This window comes from Condylostylus longicornis, unplaced genomic scaffold (assembly GCF_029603195.1).
Source record: "Condylostylus longicornis isolate FDR11 unplaced genomic scaffold, ASM2960319v2 ptg000065l, whole genome shotgun sequence".
NCBI classification, from domain to species: domain Eukaryota; kingdom Metazoa; phylum Arthropoda; class Insecta; order Diptera; family Dolichopodidae; genus Condylostylus; species Condylostylus longicornis.
This window is the reverse complement of record NW_026578033.1, coordinates 251249-268573: the sequence shown is the minus strand read 5'-3', so window position 1 is coordinate 268573 and position 17325 is coordinate 251249. Positions and strand designations below refer to the sequence as shown.

The following is a 17325-nucleotide window of genomic DNA, read 5'->3' as shown; positions in this document are numbered from 1 at the left end:
TATTTTCTCAATAAGAAGTAATATGACCCTAATCTAGAGCCCCAATTCTACCATGCTTGTTATTGTGGTCATCTCAAAGTAAGAACTTATTTCCCCCCTGCGCATAAGAGATCCACAAAAATATCACCTTTTATGTTACATCTTGGTGGACAATATACCAATCCAGCATTGAAGCTCTGCTTAATATATTCAATTTTAACCACAGCAAGTTGAACCTCCTCAGTCTCTATTATGGATTCTTCATCATGTTTTATGGGTTACCTAATTAAAATAGCTCTACCTCCTCTTGAATGGTTACCAGGGCGAGTTGCTCTATAGCATCTGTAACCCACTACATTCAAGTTTTTCTGTAAGTGCGTTTTTGACAATAGACATACATTGATATCTTTAGGTCTAAAAAAATCATTCGTAGAAATTCGTATTTTATTTACTGTTATTTTTCAGAAATCCGTAGTATTTGGTCTCATTAAGATCTCATCAATTCTTTGTAGCATGTCTAGTATTATTTCTATTATGCTATTTTCAATTTCCTTAGATTTTTGCATTGTATTGTTATCAATTTCTATATTTTTCATACCTTTCTTAGGTCTTTTATCTATATAATTTTGCAATTCCTTAGCCACAAAACAGCCTCGATAACTAGCGGGGTGTACCAGAGTGTGCTTGATAACTACCAGCAAATTTAACACATTTGGCCCCTCTTTGGCAAAATTTTTGTGTATGTCCGAACTTCAGGCATCTACTGCATTGCGGGATGGATGCATTACCTCTAGGAGGATAATTTTTGCTTCTAATGTGCTAAAGATGTGTTCTTATTCTTCTTTGTATTCTTTATTGTTGGTTTATGTCTTATAAGTTCACACTTAATATTTTGCGGCTCACATTATGGATGTACTTTTCTGACCATTACTTTATCTGGCCTCGTGTGAATTTATTTTCATAGAATTTTTTTTTAATTTGGCTTTATTAAGAGCTTTAGTTAATTATCTACATTCATTTCATTTCCAACATCTATTTTTAGTTGATCATTGTTCATCAAGTTTATCTTCATTAATGTTTTCCTCTTTGAGGATCCTTATTAGCTGCGTGTAGTTAGATATATTACTTGCTATTATTAGCGGAGGTTTATGTATTTTAAGTTGAGCATTTTTCCTTGGTGGAGATTTTTCTGTTTTAGTGCTATAAATTTTTAGTTTGAGTTCCTTTTGGTTTTAAGAATTAAATCGGTTTCCCTTGCCAACCCTTCCTCATTTGATTCATACATGATTACCCCTTTTTTGCCTTTCAAGATGACATTCGAAACTGTATTCCACTATCCCAATAATCTTTAATTTTCTGCGTTAAGTTTGCAGATCTTTTCTTTCAGTTGCTTGCATAGGTTCTTCAAATCGCTTCTACGCGAATCAACCATTGGTCCACTTTCCTAAAGTAAAGGGCTTTTTACATTACCTTTGGGGGTTTTACCTTTATTGTCTTCTTCAGACCATCTTTCTGGTTTTCCATCTAACTTTCCCCATAGGAGGAGACCTTATAACCATTGTACTTTTGCCAAGCGGGCTCATTAATTCCGCTAATTGGTGTTTTTTTCACTGGTGAATTTTTTGAACGTTTTGAACATTCAGCTAAGCCATCGCCAACTACCGTAAAGTGTTCTGACACTTTAGTAGATATTCTTACTACATTTATATTCTTATTGTTTGACATTTCACATTTGTTTATAAGTAATATGGCTATTAAAACACAGCCAACCACAAGCATGCCTGCTGAGCGTATTTCTACCCCCCAACCCATCGGGGAATTTATTCTTTACAATTTGTCATGTATTTACGGACGTTTGGAAGAATTCCTATGCTATTCCGATCAATGAGAGAAGCCTCATTTAATTAGTAATTATAGGTCTGTAGCTAAGTTTTCTATTATTTCTAAACTCTTCGAGAAAATCTTCTATGATTATTTTTATTCTTATACTAGTATGTCGTAACTAATTTGGGCCAGAATACCAGTGTGTCGTAACTAACTTGCTTGAATTTTTAATAAACATAGTTTCTTCAGTTAGGTGGTCAGGTCGATTAAATTTTTCTGATTTAGTAAGGCGTTTAATAAAATCCCGATGATGTTGTTCTTTTTAAACTGATTGGCATGGGCTTCTCGTGACGTAATTTTTCGTGAGCCTCCACTTACTTGTCTGGAAAAAATTTAAAGGTGCTGTTTCGTTCTCTCGGATGCTTTTTTGGGTGTTCATCAGGGTAGTCATTTAGGTCCACTTTTCTTTATTGTGGCAACAGATCTATTCTATTCGTGTAGGGGTGAACACGTATAGGAATATTTATCTTAAACAGATAAGAAATTTTTCGTATCTTTTCTTGGAAGGTTTCTTTGAACTTAAATTTTTGTAGCATTGCAAATACATAATTTTAATATTGTGTTTATGGGGTTTGATTAATTTTTGGTTTTAATCATTCTGCCTTTTTATTTATTTGTGTATTTCATCCATACAATAATGCATACAATGATGCATTAAAAAGTGGTTCGATGTCAAAATTACTTGGAGCGATAGCAGTCACATTTTTCCTGCAACTTGTGTTAAATTGTTGGAGAGCGGCATTAAATTTCGAAGAAAACTAGCCAACAATTTTGTTGAGGCTTTAACGTCCTAAATCTAACGTACTAATGACTGGTTTAACTAGGACGCCTGCTAAAATTACTAGTATTGCTAAAAAGAGTACAACTCTTGCAACTAGCAACTACAAAGCGACTCTTCTCCTGCGTGGAGTTCTCCTAAATGATGTAGAATGTAGCAATTCCCCAATTACTCTACAATTGTTGTACAGTGAAATCAAAAAATGAGTGCAAATGTTTTTTCTCTCAATAACAAATTACAAATTGAAAAGCAAAAGTTGGAGGAGAGAGTTAGAGTTTGGAAATGGATTTAAATTATTTAAAACAAAAAGATAATAAAAAGCCTCCTCTTGCTTTTAGAAAAATTAAAACTTGCTTTAAAAAGCACTCTAATTTTCTAAAAGCAAGAGGAAGTTTTTTATACAGTTGTGAGGCCACAACTGCATAAAAAGCTTTCTTTATTTTTATATTTTAAATTGGCTTTTCCATTTTGGCCATAATTACTTTCAAAAAATGAATGGATGTTTCAGGTTGATCTTAAAAACATTGCTTGGCTAACTTGTCAAATCTAGAATTACTTAATCTTCTGAAGGTTTTTTAATTAAAGCTTTGCTTTCAAATTGGTTAGCTGTACTTTTTTTAATTTTTACTGACCGTATTGTGTAAACAATAGGTAGGTTATGTGATGGCAACAAATTTTGCATATCGAGTTTTCGGTGGGAACGTACTTCTCCATAGTAGGGAAGTGTAAATAAACTATTTTTAGCAACCTGTCGGTCTGTCCGTCTGTCGGTCTGTCGGTCTATCGGTCTGTGTGTGCACGCGTGTATCTCAAGTTCGGCTGAACCGATTTTGATGAAATTTTATATGTAAGTTTGTTTCCACCATGGCACGGATCGATCAACTTTTGGTATATATCAGGCCACTTTTTAGCGGGCCTGTTTTACATTTTTCAACATTTTGAAGAAAATATTCAACCGATTTACTTGAAATTTTATATATGAGCTCAGCTCGACCGTCCGCGAAAATTCCTAACTTTTGGAAGAAATCAGGCATTAGCAACTGGGCGTTTACTACGGGCCAAATATACATTTTTGTGTACATAAAGAGAAATAATCAACCGATTTCATTGAAATTTAATATATGAATTCCTCATATTAAAGCAATGAACATATAACTTTTTTGGAAAGATCAGGTCTTGAGAACTGATTTGCGGGCCGATTTTACATTTTTCACCATATCCACAGAACAAATTGATGGAATTTCTTGAAATTTGATATTTGAGTTCTGGTTGTTACCGAAACTAACTGGCGAGCATTTCAGGGAATTCGGGTAGCACAAAGCGAAACTCTACTAAGAGCCAAATTTACATTTTTCTAAGTATGTTAACTATAAGCTTACTAATGTCCTAAAAATTGGAAAGAAGTATTAAACAGACATTTTTATAATATTCTGTAACACTTTCATTTAACTAGACAATACACAATGCGGTCGGTTATGTGCTGACCACATCAGATTTTTTTTTTCTTTTTTTATTATAAAGTAAAAGAATCACTTTATAATATTAATTTTAGCTTATATTTAAATTTATTCTTTAGTTTAATTAATACCGTATGTATCTGCAGGCCATCAAGCTCAGAGAGCAAATCAAAAATAAATTCCAAATTCATATGGAATTTAAATGGAAGGTGTGTCGGAAATTATTTGTGTAAAGGAAATTGGTTAATATTTTTACTCTACTGATTTTACATGTTTTTTGAAATTTAAAATTTAAATTTCAAAAAAATTGGTTGGTAAATTCCATCTGAATAATGCATTTAAACAAAAAACAAAATTACAATTTATAGCGCAGACAACCTTTCTTGTCTTTCGAATGCAAGGGTACTGGATTAAAGAGTAAAATTTTTGAATAAAATATAAAATTTAAAAATAAATTGAAGAAAAAAGCAAAAAAATTAATATTATAATCTAGATACCTTTTAAAACTATACTAAATAAAATAAGAATTATAAAGAATACTCAAAAAATTTAAAAAAAAATACAAAAATATTTCAATCGGCATACTTCTAAAACATAAAACATTAAGAATTGTTTTTGTATTTTTAAGAATTGATTTGACATTTGAATTCTGGGTGTTACCGAAACTAATTGACGAGCATTTCAGTGAATTCGGGTAGCACAAAGCAGCCCTCTACTAAGGGCCAAGTTTGCGTTTTTATATGTATGTTATTTATAAGCTTACTAATGCTCTAAAAATTGGAAAGAAGTATTTAACAGGCATTTGCATAATATTCTGTATCATTTTGACTTAACTATCATCGCGGTCGGTTATGTGTTGGCCACATTAAATTTTTTTATTTTAAATTATTGGGGTCAGTTAGCAAACGAGGTTGGCGGTTTAGCAGAGATTGTTTCGAAACTTAATCTACATGCGTCTGTTCCAATAATTGGCGGCTCCTGGCGGGCTTCAGTCTTGTAGAAAGTGGCTCGCAAAATGTTGTTAATTTTCGAATGATCTCATCTTTAACTTGTCTTGGTGAAACTTGCGGAATTTGTAGAGTTGTATTTCCTTCATCAGTCAATTGCTCATTTTGTATGTTATTATGTTACCATATGTTGTTTAAAAACTTCTTCTAAATATTTTGCAAATGTATGTGAGTAGGTATTCTGGCACTCTGAGATGGGAAAAAATCAGCCCATATCGCACGACCCACTTTCACTTTCTTATTTCCTGGTACAGGTAGATGACCTGCTAAAGTGTATCATGACTTGTATAACTGGTCGTTTATTTCCTGGTATAGGTAGATGACTTGTTTGAGTGTGTTATGACCCATGTACATATGAATGTACGAGGCTGAGGTGGTCGCCAGGTCAATGAGGTCAAAGGTTGCAAAGCAAGTTGTTTACTTGTCCGAGTTCAGCGTACTTGAGACTTTGCATGATTTGTTTACATGTGAGTTTCCTTTGCCGGAGTTGTCCAGCAGATAAGGAAATTTAAATTAAATATTTTAAAAATAGTATTAGGTAATCAGAAATATCAGAAAGTATGTATTTTTAATTTTACCTTGATAGTAAAAAAGGAAAAAACTTGTTTTATTTACATTGAGGTACCTATAATTTTTATTTTCCTTCTACCTTAGTTCAATACTAATACAATAACATATCTAGTTGCTTGTTTTTACTATGCATAATTAAGAAATAGCAGGAATGTCTTATTGCTTACTTTTGCATAAGAAAAACAAGATGCATGAAATTTGTTGTTGTTGATGCAAATAGTTGCGTTGAAAATAAAAACAAATTCTTGTTTTCATTTTCTTTGATTGTACTTAAATACAAAAAAACTGGTTAATCAAAAAAAAGTCTAGTTGTTAATACATTACGCATTTGTATTTTTCTTAAAGTAGAATGTTCTATAGAACGTATATGTATACCTATAAATTACAAAACACATTTTTTTTTTTTTTTTACTTTTTCTTTAATATTATTATATATAGTACATATTTGTTCTTGGAATCTTTCTTTAAATATTTTTTTTCGATGACTACAGGTTAGAATTGCAGATATCACTGGTTCAAATATTTGTATACGTCTTTGAAACCGGTTCCTATCTCGTGCAAGCTTATCGTATATTCCTTTTCGAGCAATTCTGTAAGCAAAATCCCATGCATACATATAATGAATTTTTAATTTCAAGTTAAAGTGAACTTTTGTTTTCATATTTTTATTATGTAGTTAATTCAGTATTTTTTCCTTTATCAAATGTATGTAAATGTTTATTGCATTTTTTACAGCACATCTTAATTTTTTAATTCCATTATGTGCAGCAATAGGGCATAAAGACTTATAGTTTTCAATTTGTAATAATGATGGCATACTTTCTGTTCTGGTATAGGTAGATGACCTGCTAAAGTGTGTCATGACCTGTATAACTGGTGTTGACCTTTTGAAGTATATAGGTGATACGAGTTTAATTATACGTTTTTAGGAAGTAAGAAGTTTTAGGAAGTTGGCCTGAAAAGTTAAGTTACGAGTTGAGGAGTTGTCTGGTTTAACAGGTCATTAATCTTGTTTACAGAATGTTGTTTACCTGTCGAGGTCATTGTTTTTGTTTTGCTGTTCTTGTTTTGTTTTCGCGTTAAAAGAGGTAAAAGAAATAATCTTATGATGCATATACCTACATATTTGAATAATATTTTTATTTAAGGTCAGAAAATTAAATAAAAAGAAAAAAGAAAAAGTGCTGGAGGTTTAAAAATATTATGTAATAGAAGAATATATAACATAGAACTGTATTTTTAATAGTAATTACCTGGTTTTGATTATGAAGCTGTTAAGTGGAACATAAAAAATTCTTTATGTAATAATACGCATATATTATATAACATACTTTTATTTTTTATATGTAAAGAACCAAAAATAAAATATGATATGCACATATGTATATATTATGTATAATGTACAACATAGCTTAAGACCTTAATACCTATAAGTGAAAAGAACACGCCTGTAGATAAGAATTACGGATAAGAAAAATTAAGATGTAGGTACCTATAAAATTTTTGTTGTAATAATTATTATACAACATCCATATGTAGGTCTAGTTACCTTTTATTTTAAATCTGAAAAAACTAAAATGAGCTGTAATAGAAATTCTGAAAAATTTGAAAAATTTTTAAATAACAAAAAACTTCTTATTTATTATAAAAATTTTATTTTTATTTTTCATTATACTTAATCGTTACTTATAAAAACTACTTTGAACTTAGTTCTAAATTTCCATGCTTATTTTTTTTAATTAAAAATTTGTTTGAATTTGCCATTTGGCAATATTCTTCTTTTTGTGAAAATAAATTCACATATTTTAACGGCATGAAAATAAAAAAGGATTGGGTGATAAACACCCAATAAATTTTCCCCTTTTGGGATATTTTTTTTTCTACGCCATTTAAGGCGTAGATTTTATCTGTTTCTATTTCGGAAACAGTTATATATTTTTTTGAAAAAAAATTTTGCTGTTCATTAAACGCGTTAATAAACAATAGTTCCGATTGTGATTGTTGGTGTTGTGGTTGTTGTTGTGATTGTTGTTGTTGTTGTGGTTGTTGTTGTTGTTGCTGTTGTGGTTGTTGTTGTTGTTGTGGTTGTTGTGATTGTTGTTGTTGTTGTTGTGATTGTTGTTGTTGCTGTTGTGGTTGTTGTGTCATATGCACCTCATGGTGCAGCTTCATTCTTTTGCGTTTTGGTGGAACAACTGTCTGACAGTCCGTTACCACAGCGTTGTATGGAGTAATGAACTCCTGCAAAATAAGATCAACCTCGGTTGGTTCCATTTTGAAAACTGATAATATTGGTAGCAAATTCTCTCAGTATTTATACAACATTTAACAGGATATAATTATTACATATTTTTGTAAAATTGTAAATTAATTAAAAATTCTTACAAAAAGGTAGATATAGAATACTTGTTTTCTTTCAAGATAGTACAAAGTAATCTATTTATAAACCTACTATGAAAAAAGCCTGCAAAAGAAACAAGTTAAATTAATAAATTTATCATTTTTATAGATCCTTTTTCATTCTCAATTTTTAATGAATTTAATTTTCTCTATGTTTAATGAATTATTTTGTGTATGCAAAATTATACGATTACAGCCTGTGACAGGTAGTATTTTATAATTGTTACAATGTTGAAGATTATTTATAATAAAAACATTGATCGTTGAAAATGAAAGAAACATTATAATAAGAGTAAAAACTTCTATTTCTATCATTTTGCTAGGAAAAGTCATTTTAAAAACAACATAATGTCTAAAAAAGTTATTTTACAAAAATTTTTAAATTCGAATCGCTATACAATTGAAAGTGATTATATTACAATTATCAAGCGTTTTAAGGTACGTGGGAGAAAAATAATATTTAAAATAAATCCAATACCCACCAATGAAGACCCGATTACTTGGGTAAGGGAAGCCGTGGAAAAAATCATTAAATATGTATTACAAAACCTGACAAAAAGTGACATGGTCGGGTTGACCTTTTGTGGAGAAAGTTTTCAACACCGCGGTCCTGCGTGGCTTGCTTATAGGCCAGCTGAAAGTTTAAAATTTGAAGACGTATGGGATATAATTTCAAAAATTTTTCAAAGTAATTCCGAGGGTAAGTTGTTACTACATTTTGATTTTGTATTATCTTTTTTATTACATAATTTTTTTTGTTACAGGTTTAAATACGGACAATTTTTGTGTGACAGTAACACATGTCAGTCTACCTGTTGGTAGAGGAAGGCCCAAGAAATATAACAATTTTGTTGAGGAATGTAAGCAACGAACTGGAATAATTAGTATTAACAATAAAGATAACTTATGTTTGCCCCGTGCTCTAATTACCGCTATTGCCAAAATAGAAAATGATGTAAACTATGAAAAAATTCGACGAGATGTAAATAAGCAACAATTAACAAAAGCCCAAGAATTGGTAAAACAAGCTAACGTCATAATTCCCGTACTCGGCTGTGGAGTAACAGAATTAAAACAATTTCAAAGTCATTTAAATAATTACAAAATTGTTGTTTATGAATGTGGAGGTGGTGGTAGAGATATGATATTTGAAGGGAGTAATCATGGTAAAAGGATCAATTTATTACATTATGATGACCATTTTAATGTAATTTCCTCTCTTACTGCGGCTTTTTGCTCTTCATATTATTGTGAGGAGTGTAATATTCCGTATCATGGAAAGAATGACCACAGATGTTCTCGTATATGCCCATGTGGTCAACAATTACCACAATGCCGATCAAATGGAAACAATATTTTATGTAAAGATTGCAACAGACTGTTTCGAAGCCCTATTTGCTTAGAAAACCATAAAGCATCGGGTTCAAAAAGCAAAAGTATTTGTGATGAAGTGAAAAAATGTTTAAGTTGTCTTAAGACATATAAATCTAATCGACAACATATTTGCGGGGAATCATTTTGCAAAACCTGTAATATTCATGTTAGTCAAGGACATCTATGTTTTATTCAAAAAGACGACAAAGAACCATCATTAAGCAACTTTATTTACGTGTTTTATGATTTAGAAACACGACAAGAAAAAAAATTAGTGAAAATGAAAGGCTTCACGAACCAAATTTATGTGTGTTATCTCAGAGATGTGATAGTTGCATCGATGAATCTAAATTGTTGTTTTGCCAAAAATGCAAATTTAGAAGTAAAATAATTAAAGAAAAAGACGTTATTGCCAACTTTGTTTTACATCTGTTAGCATTGAGAAAGGTTTTTAAAAAAATTATTGTTATAGCTCACAATGGACAAGCGTTTGATCATCAGTTCATCTTAAATTATATATTACAGGAAACTATATTAAAACCTAAATTAATCATGAGAGGAACCAAAATTATAATGATGTTAATTGACAACATAAAATTTCTAGACTCGCTAAATTATTTTCCAATGGCTCTCTCCGAACTACCGAAAGCTTTTGATTTACCATCAAATTTTAAAAAAGGATACTTTCCATACAAATTTAACACCATAAAAAATGCGAATTATGTTGGCCTTTTACCAGCAATAGAATACTACGGGGCAAACAGCATGAAACCAAAAGAACGTGACATATTTCTGCAATGGCATGAAAATCATAAAAATGGTGTTTTTAATATGCAACGTGATATTATTGAATACTGTATTTATGATGTTGTAATATTAAGAGAAGCCTGCCTTAAGTTTCGAAAATTGTTCATAACTGAATGTAATGTGGAACCGTTTTTAGAAGCCACGACTATAGCATCAGCCTGCAATTTAGTGTTCCGGGAAATTTTCTTAAGTCCAATACTATCGGGCTGATTCCTAAAAATGGATATAGACATGCAGATAATCAGTCAAAGCAGGCTATACAGTGGCTGGTTTTTGAAGAAGAAAACCGTAAAATCAATATTCAACATGCAGCTAAAGAACGGGAAGCTATAGTGGCCGGTGTTAAAGTAGACGGTTATTGCCAAGAAACTAATCAAGTTTTTGAGTTTTACGGATGCTATTTTCATGGACACCCCTCTTGTCTACCACATAAACGTGACAAACCTTTGTACGATGATTTAAATGATACTCTACATCACCGCTATGCAAGAACAATTGAAAAAAGTAGCCGATTAAGAAATTTAGGTTACGAGGTTGTGGAAATGTGGGCTTGTGACTTTGAAAGTTTACTAAGTACAAAACAGAAAGAGCATTTAAAAAATCACCCATTAGTAAACTGTACCCCGTTATATCCTCGAGATTCATTTTATGGTGGTCGCACAGGAAATACATTTAGTTACTATAAGTTCAAAAATGCAGAAAAAATAAATTATATTGATGTGTGTTCCTTATATCCATATGTATGTAAATACGGAAAATTCCCTATTGGACATTCCAAAATCCATATTGGAAATACTAAATGTTATTCATTAAATTTACAAAACATAAATGGTCTCATAAAGTGCAAAATATTGCCACCTGAACGTTTGTATCATCCGGTTTTACCGCTGAAGCAAAATAATAAATTAATGTTTACGTTATGCCGTTTATGCAGCGAACAAAGAAATCAAAATAAATTTTGCACACATTCAAATGATGAAAGAGCCTTAACAGGAACTTGGGTTATCGATGAAGTTATTAAGGCTCTAGAAAAAAATTATAGAATATTGGAGACGTATGAAATATGGGAATACGACGTATCACAATATAATAAACTTAAAAACGCTGAAGGATTATTTAGTAAAATGATGGATAAATTTTTAAAAATAAAACAAGAAGCTTCAGGGTGGCCCAGCAAATGTTGTACTAAAGATCAAAAAGAAAAATATATTGAAGATTTTTTGCAAAACGAAGACATACAGCTCGAATATGAAAAAGTTTTGAACAATCCTGGTTTACGATCATTTGCCAAATTGATGTTAAATTCATTTTGGGGTAAATTCGGACAAAGAGAAAACTTACAAAAAACAAACATTATAAATGAGCCATTTGAGTTGTATGAGATGTTAACTAATGCAGCAATAGAAGTATGCCACATTTTACCTATAAATGAAAGAAATATTGTTATTAACTGGCAATACAAAGAAGAGGTAACAGAATCTTTATCAACTGTGAATGTCTCTATTGCTGCATTCACAACCGCACAAGCCCGTCTAAAATTGTACACATACTTGGAAAAGCTAGATAATCGAGTTTTATATTACGATACAGACTCAATATTTTACATGAGTCGTGAAGGTGAATATGAACCCCATACTGGAGAGTTTATAGGGGATATAACTAATGAATTGGAAAGCTATGACCAAGGTAGTTATGTTACAGAATTTGTAAGCGGTGGTCCAAAAAATTACGCCTATAAGGTTTTTTCTACAAAAGATAATTCTGAAAAAGTGGTTTGTAAGGTGAAAGGAATTCGCTTAAACTACGACGCTTCACACAAAATCAATTTGGAAGCTGTTTTAAATTTAAACAATTTTGAAAATATTTCCATACTTTCTGACAATATTCGAAGAACAAAAGAACATGAACTCATTACGGTGTCTGAAACCAAAACATATCAACCAAAATCCGAAAAGCGAAGATTTTTGCCTGATTACAGTTTGTTGCCATTTGGTTATAAAAGAAGAAAAATAACTCAATAAATAGTCATGTAATTTTATAAAACTAAATTTATTATAATAAAATGTACAAGTAATTTCAAATTAAGTTTTTTTTATTAATCCAGCTGTTATGTTTACTGTCAAATCCCAACCACTTTACAAAAATTTTATTGCCCTGTTTTTTTAAGGATTTTTTCTACTAAATAGGCGTCAGAATTTTTAACAGGTGTTAATTCAGGTTCATAAAATTTACCAGATATATCATTACTCTGATAATCACGCAACTCATAAGTAACTGGATATGTATTATGTACTTTAATAACTTTAAAAATTTCAGTAGACCAATTTGCATTATAACCTTTTTCAAATATTCCTTTATATTTACTTATCCTAACATAGTCTCCTACTTTATATTTATGTTTTTGATAAATTTTAATTTCTTTAGAAATTTTTCCAGGTGGTAGCTTGGTTTTTCTATGGGGGGTTGAGTTATATATTTTTAATAAAGACGGTAATATAGTAATCCATTTGTAACTACCCTGTAAGCTAAACTTTCTCCACATCAAATTTTTTAAAGTACGATTAAAGCGTTCTACAATAGACGCCTTAAGATCCGAAAACGTATGGTAATGATTAATTCCTTTCTCCCGCATATAATTTTTGAATTTGATATTAAAAAATTCTTTCCCTTGATCTGAATGAATATTTTTTGGTACAGTTTTACTTCGTTTTATAATTGTTTTAAAAGCTTGTAAAACATTATCAGCAGTTTTATTTTTTACCGGTTCAGCAAATGCGTGCTTAGAAAAGGTATCTATAACAGTTAACATATATTTTTTACCCTTATTAAACTTTGCATAAGGAATCATTTCAACTAAGTCAATTTGCCATGTATCATTTAAACCTTTTTGTAGAAATCTTCTCCTCCGGTAATTCTTTCGAGCCGGTCTATGAATTTCTGACACTATTTGAGCTCTTGACATATTTTTCGTACCAATTAATCAATTTTGCAACTTCAATTTTGTATTTTTCTAGTCCAGATGTAGTATCGTTGCAAGCCCAAGGGCAAATAGTAAAATGGCTTCCGTGTATAGAAGAAGTTATATGTAGTTTATTTTGAAATTTTTTTAAATAGTTGTTTAAATATAAAATTCGTTTTTTATGTTCGTCTAAAATTACTGAATCATATACATTTAGAAACTGATTAACGTCCATTTTTTAAATGATAAAATTGCAAAAAATTTTTCTATTTATATAAGTTGGGAGCTTTCCAATTCCGATATAAAAATGACGGTTTAGTTCACGCATCGTCACATTTTCAATTTGATTTTGTGTGCGTACTAATACAATGGAAGCAGATTCAACTAGTGTTTCAAATGAGATGTGTAATCACAGGAATCAAACTTGTGAAAATCTACCCATCCAAGTAAATGAAGTCACATCAACCGTTGATGATGAGGAGTTAATATTAACTCAAGAGTTTATTCCACCAGGACAACAATATAGAAACAATGATAACGATAACGCAAACCAAGATGAAGACCTTTGGGACGGAAATAACCAGGAAGGTGATCCAGATTATTATAATATCTTTTAGTAGCTTCTTAAAAACACAATTCTAATTAAGAAAAGCTTTAGTATATTACAGTTGACAATCGTAGAAGCATAACAAAGTTTTTAAAACTTACTAAAGAAATAAGAATGGATACTCAATTACCGAGGAGAGATAATGTTTCAATTATGTTAGATAAGGAAGAAGAATCGATTTCGAAACCAAATTCATTCTGCTGGAATTGCTGCAAATGTCTCATGCTGTATATGGTATTTTTATGTTTGCTTTTTATTATTTTTACAATTACTCATGTTTTAAATAACGCAAAAATAATGTAAATAAAAAAAAATAAAATACAAGTAACATATTAGTCTAGTAGCATAGTGCTTTTATTTATTTCTAAATATTTTTTTATCTTATTTTTAAGTAAAAACGGAATTTCATAAAACAATCTAGAATAATTACATTGAAAGTTAAATCGATCTAATGGTATATAAATTTCACTATTTAGTATGATTTCATTGTTTTCTACACATTGTCTTATATATTTCCTTACATAGTCTTTTACACCTTCTTCAGCCTTGTGGTTGTAATCCTTTACCAAATGAATAAAATCAATTAGGATATGAAATTCATCCATCTCTTCGCTCCTTAACACGAAAGTTTATAAATTTTTTGTTTTTATTCCAAATTGTAGACAAGAGACCTTGTTATTTATAAATTTTTTTTTATATTTTGTTTGAAATTGCTGATAAAATTCCACCCAATCTTCATAATTTACAAAAATTTCCTTTTTTCCAATACGGTGTATTGAAATGGTTGCTTCTAATAATTCTACGTGGAATCCTATTACTACTTTTACAGTATGTGTTTTGTTTAAAAAATAAGTATACGCCAACAACATGTTTTTAAGAAACACTGATTAAGTAGTGCTGATCTAGCTATCTGTTTTTTAAACTGCATTTTAATTGAGACATTTCATCTTTTATATAACATGATTTCTAGAAACACATCTCTGAATATTCTGCTTTCCAAATATTTTGTGAAATTTTCTTAAAATTATTTGATCATTTTTAATATGGTTGCGTTTCTTAAATTCACGTAAAAAATTATTCATACTTATACCAAAACATCTATACCATGCATACACGCAACAGTATTCTCCACAAACTTCTGAAAAGGTGCTTTGTAATTGTTTGTCATTGAAAACAATACATTTATCTTTTAAAAAACTTAAAATTTCCTTTTTATTTGGTAAACCTCCATAAGAATCAAAGTATTCAACACAACCATATTTTGGAATATATATGGCTAACCAATGTTCGCCAGGATCTTTTGCTTTATCAGTATTTATAATTATAAGGGAAGATCTTTCAAGGTTTTTTGGTATTTGATCTAAAGCAAATACACCTCTAAATTTTTTTCTTGTATATTTATTGCAATTTAAATATTTTATAATATCTAAAGTATTCATAAATTTAATTCACTTAAATCATAAACTGTACTGTTTTCTTTAATGTAATGCGAAATGAAATCTTTTTTGATTTTTCCGTTAGTTAATATCACGTTGAATTTTTTTAATATTTCTTTAAGTTCATAGCTTATATTGTCATTAATCAAAGTTCCAAACGAATAGTTTTCAAAATTTTCATATATTAGTTCCTTAGTTGGAAATTTGTAAGAAAACTCCTTTACAATTTTTTTGCATTTTTCTTGAATCCCAACTAAGCAAATATCTTTTACAAATAAGGTATTCTTGCCGTCACAACAAAACGTTATATCAACAAGTGCATAAGACGATGACATCATCTTGAATATTAAAACCATTTATGTAATTGTTCTATTTATAGGTTTGTGAAAATATTTCTATTTTTGTCAATTTCAATACTTGCATCAAATTCTCCATAGACAATAGCAGTCAATACAGATGATTGCGCTTTAGATAACCTTGCCTCAATTCTAATTGTACCTTGATTAAATAGACCCTGACATATCTCATTTCCTGATGCATCTGGTGTCAAATCGAAAGCCAAGATGAAAAATCCACTACTAAACATAGATTTTGATATTTGATGTCATTTGTCATTATGATAAATTCCTGTACCAGAAAAAAGTGTATGGTATGCACGAGTATGACAATTATTTTCATCTGAAAAACTTGTTTCAATTGCTGTGTTTGGTACTTGTACACCATTTACATACAATACAAACTGGGACATATCAAAATGTCGAAAATTATATGGATTTTTTGATCTTTTTCCAGAGTAGCCAACATTTTCTGTAAGGCAAAAAATTATGGTGTTGGGTAATTGCCCAATGAAGACATTATCAAGTGAAATAGTTGATGTATTAGAAGGAATTGTAAAACTTTTTACTTCAACACGTTTGTAATTGTACTTGGCATTAGATTTTTCTAGAACAGCATTATGGGCTAGTAGTACACTTGGGTTTATTGTAACGTGCTTCATAAATAATGTAGCTTCCAAAATTTTTAACTGAGATTCATCAGCATCGTCTGCAAAAATATAAAAATCTGATTTTTCAAGTGTTAAAGTAATTCTCACATCAACGTTGTTTATTAAAAGAGTCGGTTGGTTAAACATATCCAAATGTAGTTTACCCATTAGCTCTACGATATTGCTGTTGTGATAAAGTTTTTGACGTTCTTTTGATCCATTATTATCTGGTTTTGCTATGTTTGGTTTATCTAAACACCATCCAGCACACTCTAAATGAGTAGTAGCGGCATCCGTACCATAATTTAATAATGATTCAATGTATGCTCTATAATGATAATTTCCATCTGACGGGGTAATACTTTTTCCGTTAAATTGAACATTACACTGTTTTATTATTGAGTGTAGAAGATTATTCACTACACTTGGTTGGGGCAATGTTTTTCCGTCGGCACCTTTGTCGTTATTCCAATGGTTTCCGTCTTTTTTAACAATTTGTACCTTTAATCTAAGATATGTAGAAGATAAATCTCTGTATGTATCACCATGACCTAATGAGACAAATTCAATAGTTGATGGATTATCTAAAGAAGCAATAGGATTGTATGAAACTTCTTCAGATCTTAAAATACTAGATTGAATTGGCTTTGTTCTAAAAATATCCAATTCTGATTTCATACATTCAATCATAATTAATCAAAAATATCAACTTTTTTTCTTTTGCTATTAACTTTTCGTCGCTTTGAAGCAAAATAGTAGATTTTTTTAATGAGGCGCCTTTTTATAGTTTTTCTTTTTCTTTTTCCAGATCCATACATTTCGTTTAATTTACGAACTGCTCCACGTCTCACATTTTTTAAAATTTCCTTACCCCGATCCTGAACTACTTCTCTTATATTTGCTCCAGTTGCAATATCAGATAGAGCATTCATACTGGAATTAATTGCTTCATTTTTCAATATATTAGCTTCGGAGACAAACAAAGGTTTCAAATATTTAAAAAGCCCCCCAAAAAAACTTCCCAATCCTCGACCTCTTTGATAGGCAAGGGCAGAATGAAGTAAGGGGCCGATATCATCAAG

General features: G+C 30.4%; 1 protein-coding gene across 1 annotated transcript; it reads left to right on the top strand.

Moving 5' to 3' along the window:
- The first annotated feature begins 1726 nt into the window (after positions 1–1726).
- Positions 1727–12277, top strand: LOC129612311 (uncharacterized). The gene is made up of 5 exons (XM_055525853.1): positions 1727–1769; positions 8840–9831; positions 9922–9937; positions 10054–10426; positions 10486–12277. Exons 1-5 carry the CDS (start codon positions 1727–1729, stop codon positions 12275–12277), a joined length of 3216 nt encoding a protein of 1071 aa, XP_055381828.1.
- The last annotated feature ends 5048 nt before the right edge of the window (positions 12278–17325 follow it).

Coding starts and splice junctions, on each gene's coding strand:
- LOC129612311 (XM_055525853.1), top strand. CDS start 1,727: ATGGCTATTAAAACACAGCCAACCACAAGCATGCCTGCTGAGC. Junction 1,770..8,839: donor CACAAGCATGCCTGCTGAGC/GTATTTCTACCC, acceptor TTTTTGTTACAG/GTTTAAATACGGACAATTTT. Junction 10,427..10,485: donor GCATCAGCCTGCAATTTAGT/GTTCCGGGAAAT, acceptor AAATGGATATAG/ACATGCAGATAATCAGTCAA.